The sequence below is a fragment of the Salvelinus fontinalis genome, chromosome 9 (genome assembly GCF_029448725.1).
Source record: "Salvelinus fontinalis isolate EN_2023a chromosome 9, ASM2944872v1, whole genome shotgun sequence".
Classification (NCBI taxonomy): Eukaryota; Metazoa; Chordata; class Actinopteri; order Salmoniformes; family Salmonidae; genus Salvelinus; species Salvelinus fontinalis.
Window position 1 is genome coordinate 46368087 of NC_074673.1, and position 10656 is coordinate 46378742.

Below are 10656 nucleotides of genomic sequence, written 5' to 3' on the forward strand. Positions count from 1 at the left end.
TATTTACACATGTTAAGTAAACGCAGTTGACAGTGAGAGGACATTTCTTTTTTTGCTGAGTTTGAATATATATATATATATATATATGGCTCAAACGCGTTAAGGAAAGAAATTCCGACAAATTAACTTCTAACAAGGTACACCTGTTAATTGAAATGCATTCCAGATGACTACCTCATGAAGAATAACAAGAGTGTGCAAACCTGTCATAGGCAAAGGGTGGCTACTTTAAAGAATATAATCTACTTGTTTAACACTTTTTTTGGTTACTACATGATTCCATGTGTGTTATTTCATAGTTTTGATGTCTTCACTTATTCTACAATGTAGAAAATTGTCAAAATTAAGAAAACCCTTTGAATGAGTAGGTGTTTAAACTTTTGACTGATACTGCGTGTATGTATATACTGAACAAAAATATAAACACAACATGCAACAAGTTACAGTTCATATAAAGAAATAAATTCATCAGACCCTAATCTATGGCTTTCACGATAGCTACCCATGGCTGAGCCCCTGCCCAGCCAATCAGAATTAGTTATTCCTGTACAAAAGGGCTTTATTACAGACAAAAATACTTCTGAGTTTCATCAGCTGTCCGGGTGGTTGGTCTCAGACAATCCCACAGGTGAAGAAGCCAGATGTGGAGGTGCTGGGCTGGCGTGGTTACATGTGGTCTGCGATTGTGAGGCCGGTTGGACGTACTGCTAAATTCTCCAAAATGACCTTGTCTGGCAACAGCTGTTGGACATTTGGGCAGTCAGCATTCCAATTGCACGCTCCCTCAAAACATCTGTGGCATTGTGTTGCCTGACAAAACTGCACATTTTAGTGGCCTTTTATTGCCCCCAGCACAAGGTGTACTTGTGTAATGATTCCACACCTGTCAAGTGGATGGATTATCTTGGCAAAGGAGAAATGCTCACTAACGGATGTGAACAAATTTGTGCACGTATGGAACATTTCTAGGATCTTTTATTTCAGCCCATGGGACCAACACTTTACATGTTGCATTTATATTTAGCAGTAATTATTTCTGGTTATTTTAGAGTTATCTGGCTAAATCATTGATCCTGCTTTGTAGAATACTTCTGGACTAAACCATTTCAGTGATTGAGCATGCTATTAAGTCCAGAAGAAGGCTTGATCTGTGTCTGGGAAAACACTTTAGCTCTACCACTACTGGTTTCACCTGGCTTACAATGACTCCAAGTACATAAGAATGAGGAAGTAACGTCTTACTGAAGTAGTTGGTATAGGTCCCTCTGCTGTTCCACACATTGGACTGAACACCGCATCACACATCACTAGATGTGAATCGTCACTACATTTATTGGTTTTGTAGAGCTCTGAGTTAAGCAAGAATGTATACACACAAAGACAACACAGCCATATTTGAACAAGTATTGCAATTCATACAAGCGAGTTGCTGCTTTGGCCTTTCCAACCTCTTTACTCCGATTGAAAAGTAGTTTTGCCTCAGTCTTTAAAAATACTCAGTCATGACTCATCTCTTATTGTTAAAAACAGCAGTATTCCACCCAATACCAACCTATGAATATACATCTCTGAGCACTGTACTAATAAGAAAGTGGTGTCGGAAAAATGCTAGATATACTGCGACTATATATAGTTAGCTATTTGATATAGCAGCGAACCTTGAGTGCAACACCCAATGTAGAAAGTCAAAAAGACTTGATCTCCAGTCCGTTTTTACCACCTAAACCCCTTTATTGAGAACATTTAAATTACATACTTAATGTGATACAAGGTTTGTCTTTGTTTTCTATGTATGTATACAGAGGAGCCCCTTAATTGGAGTTGAGGGGTCACGGTACATTCCGTGTCCCCCTCCTCGAGTGTGCGCGTTGCTTGTGGACAGATTTCTGGTTTGGGGACGTCGTGGACAGAACGGTTATGTACACATCTGTGTGAGCGAAGACGGCAGTTAAAAGTTGATAGCTTTCCCGAAAGAGGCTGCGAGGTTTGCTTCTCTGAAGGCCTCGGACACAGTCTGCAAGAGAGGGATGGATGGAAGAAGAGGTTAGATTGACAGGTGGGTGGTGTGGTTCCACAAATGTGGATGTGTGTGCATTTGAATGACATTGTGGCTAGGCCCTATATCAGCCTTAGTCATTGTGCGGCGCGCAGGAATAATATGAAAGTGTTGTGTCTTCCTCAGTCAGTTGAATGCGGCACTTCAGAACCGTGGTTACGTGCATAACCTTACTAGCAGTTGGGACAAACGGCGCAGTAAAACCGTTTCTAGCGATCCTGGCACATCTTCAAATCGTTTTCTTCCCACAAATTTACCTCTAGATTTTTAACCGTTGAATCTATTACAGACTATGACCCCAGCCCTAAAAGCTAAGACTGGAATATGTGCATGTTTTCACCTATGATACAAGCTGTGCAGGACTCGCTAGAAATGAGAGATGAATCTGCACAGAATAACTGAGGACACTGAATTGATTCACCAATCAAGCAAACATACATAAGATTGTTTATTCATCCCTGATGTTTTCCTGAACATCCCAATACCTTCCTGATGCATTTCAATCATTCCAAAGCATACTTTCTTCAGACTGAAATTGACCATTACCTGATTTGCCATCTCTTGTGCTATAACTTATTGAGATCAATATGGCAATAAGGTCAGATTCTAAAGAGTCATCACATTTTTTCCCTGATAGGCCTACCCCCAAGTGTCCTAAAATAGATAAACAAATAGCTTGATGGTCCATGTTAATAGTATCTTAAATATCAATTTGACTGACCACCAAACCCCTGTTCTGCGATGGGTATGACGGCTCGCCCAGTGATTGTTTTACAAAAGTATCTCCCATTTGAAATATTAGTAACTACCACGTATCAATGGCATTGTTGAACTTGTATTATTCTACAACATGACGTTTGTATGCATGTATGTATGTATGAATGAGTATTTGATCATGCCCCTGTCGTGTGTGTGTGTGTGTTTAACTCACGGGATGGGCGTGGCAAACTCTGGCGACGTCCTCGCAGGACGCGCCGTACTCCATGGCGAGCGTCGCCTCGTTGATAATCTCTCCTGCCCCCTAGACAAGGGTCAAAGGTCACCATAGTTAGCATACAACTTCATACGCTATAGCCCACATTTGCATCTGCTAAGGAGCCCCGAGGTAGCATGACTCACACAGCCCAGGATGTGAGCGCCCAATATCCGGTCTGTCTCCTTGTGGCCGAGGATCTTCACCAGGCCATCAGTGTCTGCATTGGTCTTGGCTCGACTGTTGGCGGCAAACGGGAACTTGCCCACCTTGTATGGGATGCCCTGCGAAGTAGAGTTGAGGTTACTGTTATGCTTTATGGTCTATCTTCCTTCTGCGTTGATAGTATATGTGCGATACTTTGAGAGACTTTGGAAAGTCAACAATTTGGGGAGAGTATCGCCACCTTGTGGCTAACTCTTATAGTTGCAGGGATTTCAATATAATACTGAACAAAAATATAAAACGCAACAAGTTACAGTTTATATAAGGACATGAGTCAATTTAAATCAATTCATTAGGCCCTAATCAATGTATTTCACATGACTGTGAATAAAGATATGCATCTGTTGGTTACATACCTTAAAAAAAAAAAGTAGGCGTGTGGATCAGAAAACCAGTAAGTATTTGGTGTGATCACCATTAGCCTCATGCAGCTCATCTCCTTCACAGGGAATTGATCAGGCTGTTGATTGTTGCCTGTTGTCCCACTCCTCTTCATTGGCTGTGCGAAGTTGCTGGATATTGGCAGGAACTGGAACACGCTGTCATACCCAGAACAGCCCAAACATGCTCAATGGGTGGCATGTCTGGTGGGTATGCAGGCCAAGTAAGAACTGGGATATTTTCAGCTTCCAGGAATTGTGTACAAGTCCTTGCGACACGGGCCACGCATTATCAGGTTGAAACATGAGGTGATGGCGGCGCATGAATGTCACGACAATGGGCCTCAGGATCTCGTCATGGTACAGTATCTCTGCATTCAAATTGCCATCAATAAAATGCAATTGTTTTCGCTGGCCGTAGGTTATGCCTGTCCATACCATAACCCAACCATGGGGCAATCTGTTCACAACGCTGACATCAGCAAACCGCTCACCCAGACATACATGTGGTCTGCGGTTGTGAGGCTGGTTGGACATATTGCCAAATTCTCGAAAACAAAGTTGGGAAGCAGGTTATGGTAGAGAAATTCATATTCAATTCTGGCAACAGCTCTGGTGGACATTCCTTCAGTTAGCATGCCAATTGCACGATCCCTCAAAACTTGAGACATCTTTGGCATCATGTTGTGTGACAAACTGCACATTTTAGAGTGGCCTTTTATTGTCCCCAGCACAAGGTGCACCTATGCAATGGTCATGCTGTTTAATCAGCTTTGTGATATGCCACACCTGTGAGGGAGATGGATTATCTTGACACAGGAGAAATTCTCACTAACAGGGAGGTAAACTAGTTTGTACACAACATTTGAGAGAAATAAGATTTTGTGCGTATGGAATATTTCTGGGATCTATAATTTCAGCTCATTAAACATGGGACCAACACTTTACATGTTGCATTTTATATTTTTGTTCAGTGTATTTTTTATCACATATCAACATTTTAGCAGCTGAAATCCAAACAAAAGCATTGATCCAGTTATTATATTATATATAAAAGTAATGTCCGCTACTTAATTTGGTCAAAACTATGGGTGTTTGTTTGGGGAGGTGTGTGTATCACCTCCTCTTTGAGCTGCTCCTCGGTCTTTCCCACCCATGCCACCTCGGGGTGTGTGTAGACAACAGACGGGACACAGTTGTAGTCGATGTGCACGCCGCCCCCAGCCATGCCCTCCACGCAGATGATGCCCTCGTCCTCCGCCTTGTGTGCCAGCATGGGCCCGGCAATCACATCACCAATGGCATAGATACTACAGAGGGAGATAGAATAAATGAAGGAAAGATTGAGGTATTACTTAGTGCCTTTTGAAAGAGACCTTTGTGAGAGGCGGTTGGAATATAGGTGTGTATTGAAAAAGCAGGTGTTGAATATAACAGAGGAGTGTAGTGGTAGTTTAGGTCTACCTGGGTATGTTGTATATTAGATAGAGGGGTAGTGGTAGTTTAGGTCTACCTGGGTATGTTGTATATTAGATAGAGGGGTGTGGTAGTTTAGGTCTACCTGGGTATGTTGTATATTAGATAGAGGGGTGTGGTAGTTTAGGTCTACCTGGGTATGTTGTATATTAGATAGAGGGGTGTGGTAGTTTAGGTCTACCTGGGTATGTTGTATATTAGATAGAGGGGTGTGGCAGTTTAGGTCTACCTGGGTATGTTGTATATTAGATAGAGGGGTGTGGCAGTTTAGGTCTACCTGGGTATGTTGTATATTAGATAGAGGGGTGTGGCAGTTTAGGTCTACCTGGGTATGTTGTATATTAGATAGAGGGGTGTGGTAGTTTAGGTCTACCTGGGTATGTTGTATATTAGATAGAGGGGTGTGGTAGTTTAGGTCTACCTGGGTACTTTGGTCTGGAAGCGGTTGTTGACAGGGATGCGTCCCCTGTTGTCCAGCTCCAGGCCCACGTTCTCCAGGCCCAGGTTCCTGGTGAAGGGCCGTCTGCCGATACACACCAGCAGCACGTCACACGTCAGAGTCTCATTCTTCCCGCCGGCAGCCGCCTCCACACTGGAGGCAAGAACACACAGTTACGTTTGGGATAGGTCATACCTACTGATTTTTAACTAGACATTCTTCTTAGTGATTTTGTTCATTCACAGCTAGAGCCACCCTATATACACACACACACCACCGGGGGATGGAACTCACGCCACATCGATCTTCCCGTCGGGCCTCTTGATTGCACCCATGACCTTAGTGCCCAGCTTGAACTTAATACCCTGCTTCTGCAGGATGCGCTGGAAGTTCTTGGAGATCTCCATGTCGATGCCCATGCCGCCCACGTGGCCCAGGAACTCCACCGCTGTCACATTGGAGCCCAGACGCTGCCACACTGACCCCTGGAGAACGAGAGGCCAAACAGGATGTTAGACTGGACCCTAGGTATCCCCCAAGAGTTGGAATCCTCATACCGCCACTTACTCTTTACCAGACCATGCTCTAAATCGTGTGTATGTGTGTGCGCGTGTCGTCCCTCACCAGCTCCACCCCGATGACTCCGGCACCGATGACGATGAGCTGCTCAGGGACCTTCTTCAGATCCAGGGCTCCCGTGGAGGACACCACGGTGTCCTCATCAACCTGACAGCACAGGGGTTAGGAGAGTTAGGACTCGGCTTTGACACATGTCAACTAACATCTGGTCACCTGCTACAAACTAGTACTGTAGTACAGTAACGTACCTCAATCCCGGGGAAGGGCGTGACCTCGGAGCCGGTGGCTATGAGGATATTATTGCTGTTAATGACCTGCTCGCTGCCGTCCTCGGCCGTGGCCGTCACCTGGTTCTTGCCTGTAATCCGACCATAGCCGTTCACGTGCGTCACCTGAGGGGAAACCGCCACATTACATCATCAAAGACAGGGTCAAGTTCATAAACTCTGGAACAAAACATCCAAGGGGAGGCATCAAAACAGCTTGCACTGGTATCAAACTTAGTGATGGATTCAAATTTCAAGGGAGTACATGAAAAAGACCCAAGTCCATTGACAATGTAATGTCCATAGATGGTCACCTGCATTTAAAAAAAGATAGTCAAAACAGGCTGTTGATGTTTCAAGCTTATAATCCTGCTGAGGTGAAATCTCACTAACTAACCCATATTTCCAGATGCTGTCTTGATTAGTTGCCTAGATTAGTTGCCATTTATCCATAAAGTGAGCCAAATGTGTAATTTGAGTGAACTTGGCCTCCGCTCGGCTCCAGGCCTCACTCACATTGTTCTCCAGAGCCTGGGGAAGTTCATATTGTTAAAATAGGTATGACTGGAGCACTGATTGGCTGTGAGAAGACACAATTTTTCAAGAACAACCACCCCTTCCATCCCTCTTCAGAAGCGCAAATTATCCAGAATGTAGCTCATTTACAGTGCCAGCATGCTATATATATATATATATATATATATATATATTTTGGTTGTAATGAGACTACCCCACATGGGCACCAATGAAAATGATTGGCTTTCGGTTTAGAATCTCTGCCTCTGAACGTGCCTATTCCAATTGATGGAAGGGGGAAACAGCTTGGATACCCTCCACCTTCTTTTAGCCTCTTTCTGACAAGACCTTCCACATGCTTATATATATAGAAGGTGACATGAAAGCCTGGCAGAGGCTAGAGTGAACTAGGCATCTCTCTTCCAATGTAGGGAGCAACTATAAAGTTGAGACCTCACCTTGTTCTGTTTGAATAAATGTGCAATGCCTCCTGTCAGTGCTTTGACCGCCCCGCTCTTCTGTGACATCATCTTCTCCAGGTTCAATGTAATCCCTGAGACTGGCACAGAGAGAGAGCGAGAGAGACAGAGAGAGAGCAAGAGTCTCAAGTAAATGTTTGTTACTGGCATCCCCAAAGACTTGACTGGAGCGAAAGCCTGTCCACACCCTTCAGCTCTCTAGGACCAGGCTGCTGGTGACCACTGCTCTAGCTGATGTGGACTCTTACTTTCAATGCCCCTGCTTTCGAAGTCTTTGCCATGGGCCTGGTGGTACAGATATGAGTTGTTCAGCAAGGCCTATACAAGGTGACAAGGGAGACAGACATGTTAAATTATTCAACAACTCGCAAAGACGAAGACAGTGTTGCGCAATAAGACCTAGCAAAAGTTCTATGAACCCCTCATTCCCAATGTTTACCTTTGAGGGGATGCAGCCGACATTCAAACAAGTCCCGCCTAGGGTGGGATTCTTTTCCACACACACCGTCTATAGTAGAAAACAAAGTTGGTGAACAATGACGACAAGATGGCCATCACTATTAATAAAGGATTAAGCCTTATTTACACCTTCCGCTAGAACAAGAAGATGCAATATCAAAACGTCCGCCCGACGGCACCTCTGCACATACTCCGAAATCTCACTTTTCCAGGGAGGTGCGCAGAGCCCTGTGCAGACAGGAGCGAACATTCGATTGCTGCGGAAGGTATATAGACTGAGGCCTAATTTTACCTTGAAACCAAGCTGCGCTGCTTTGATTGCAGCAACATATCCACCAGGACCAGAGCCCACCACTGTGACGTCAGCATCAACTGTAGGAGTGCAAAGAACATGTTCATCAGAAGAGGCAACAAGTTGTAGAGGAACATGTTGTATTCACCTTGTGTAGATGTTGAGATTCAGTTTGATAAGAGCAGCACCTCGGATTAGCTAATTGGACGTTGGCGTGAAACGTTGACTTACTCTGTGCTTTGTCAGCGTATGTTCGGACGGAGAGAACAGTTGCACCCTGGAGCCTATTCGGGAGTTGGTGGCTCCGCTGTATGCGTTAGGAGAGGACACAAATTGGGACAGTGAGCAGACAGATTTTTACTTTAATGTCAGCTTGTGTTGTATATGGTTCTGCTGTGATGTAGCTGTAATCCATGTCAAGAAGTCAGTTAATGTTTAGTTTTTTATTCAGCACTTCAGAATGCAAGACAAAAATCCTGTATAGGCCAATGCAATCTGAACAGGATTGCAAGTATTACAGTGAGTGATGATTATAAGGTCGTAGAAGGATGAACTAGTTACAATACTAGCTACATTTGTTAACTACTGTTAGTTATCAAGTACTGGTAAAAAATAAAATAATAAATAGTTATCTTACTTACATATACTGTTGGCAAACAACAGTGTTATATGATTAATCAAATAGCTTTACAAATCAAAGGTGAGTGCTTGGAGTTTGACAGTCAATGATGTAACATTGGTAGCAGTCCACAAACAAGCTCGCGTGCTTGACAGCCGTCAACCGGTCGGTCTGGATGTCATTTTCGTCATTCGCAAGAGGATGCTTGTTGACTGTGGTAACTAGCTAGCTAATTTAACGTTAGCTTAATTTGAGATGGATTATTTTGTAATGACATTAACGTTCGCCAATGTATCTTATAAATAATTTAAACCTAACCAGCAATAATGTTGCACAAGACACGCACTAAGCAAGGCTACCTTGGGAGGGCATATAATATAGGAAGAGCCAACTAACATTAGTTAGCTAGCTAACTGTGTACGCGCTAACGCTAGGCTAGCTAGCTGCTAATATATAACTGGAGAGATTTACCAGCATAGCTACTCTAGGTGGCTAGCAAGGCCTGTAATTCATAAATCACGCTGAAAAACAGCCAAGATACTCTCCAACGTATGTCACATTAACTCATATTTGTTCCAGACAACTTGAACAACTAATTGACATAGAATTGTTTTTCCTTACCGTTGCCAGAGTGCGATATACTTGATTCCAGCTCTGCATTTTGTGTGTGTCCCTTTACAGGCTGCGTAACCTACAGCAGGCGGATCATCCAAGGACTCACGAAATTGCGCTTGCGCAGTAACAATCCAAGGAACACAAATACTGTCTGTCGCCTCCCTATGATGTAAAAAATCTTTGGTGTCATACTACCTTTAATCTGATCCAAACAAGTGTTCTGTTCTAGAAAACCATAAAAAAAATATGGTTATTTGCGTCTAAAACATTAATATAACTTATTCACTTGTTCACTCATGACTGCGTGGCCACGCACGCCTCCAGCTCAATCATCAAGTTTGCAGAAGACACAACAGTAGTAGACCTGATTACCAACAATGACGAGACAACCTACAGGGAGGAGGTGAGGGCCCTGGGAGAGTAGTGCCAGGAAAATAACCTCTCACTCAACGTCAACAAAACAAAGTAGCTGATCGTGGACTTCAGGAAACAGCAGAGGGAGCACGCCCCTATCCACATCGATGTTACCGCAGTGGAGGAGGTGGAAATCTTCCAGTTCCTTGGTGTACACATCACTGACGATCTGAAATGGGCCACCCACACAGACCGTGTGGTGAAGAACCTCAAGAAGTTGAAAAGAAACCTCACAAACTCTTACAGATACACAATTGAGAGCATGGTACCGCAACTGCACCGCCCGCAACCGCAGGGCTCTCCAGAGGGTGGTGTGGTCTGCCCAACAAGATCATCAAGGACATCAACCCCCGAGCTACTGCCTGTTCACCCCGCTACCATCCAGAAGGTGAGGTCAGTACAGGTGCATCAAAGCTGGGACCAAGAGACTGAAAAACAGCTTCTATCTTAAGACCATCAGACTGTTAAATAGCCATCACTAGCCGGTTTCCACCCTGTTACGCAACCCTGCACCTTAGAGGCTGCTGCCCTATATACATAAACATGGAATCACTGGCCACTTAAATAATGGAATACTAGTCACTTTAATCATGTTTACATACTGCTTTACTCATCCCATATGTATATACTGTATTCTACTTTACTGTATTTTAGTCAATGCCACTCCGACATTGCTCAATCTAATATTTATATAGTTCTTCATTCTTTTACTTTTAGATTTGTGTGTATTGTTGTGAATCGATTTAGATACTACTGCACTGTTGGAGCTAGGAACACAAGCATTTAGCTTCACCCACGATAACATCTGCTAAATATGTGTGTGACCAATAAACATGTTGATTTGATTTTGATTTGACATCAGTCTCAA

General features: G+C 43.7%; 1 protein-coding gene across 1 annotated transcript; it reads right to left on the reverse strand.

Moving 5' to 3' along the window:
• Nucleotides 1-957: 957 nt before the first annotated feature.
• Nucleotides 958-9491, reverse strand: LOC129862714 (dihydrolipoyl dehydrogenase, mitochondrial-like). Its single transcript, XM_055934613.1, has 14 exons — nt 9381-9491; nt 8372-8447; nt 8141-8220; nt 7829-7897; nt 7638-7707; nt 7369-7469; nt 6377-6520; nt 6174-6275; nt 5844-6034; nt 5532-5702; nt 4755-4944; nt 3176-3313; nt 2988-3077; nt 958-2014 (listed from the first exon to the last, which is right to left on the reverse strand). The coding sequence occupies exons 1-14, from the start codon at nt 9417-9419 to the stop codon at nt 1949-1951; spliced, it is 1527 nt and encodes a 508-aa protein (XP_055790588.1). The 5' UTR covers nt 9420-9491; the 3' UTR covers nt 958-1948.
• Between the last annotated feature and the right edge of the window lie 1165 nt (nt 9492-10656).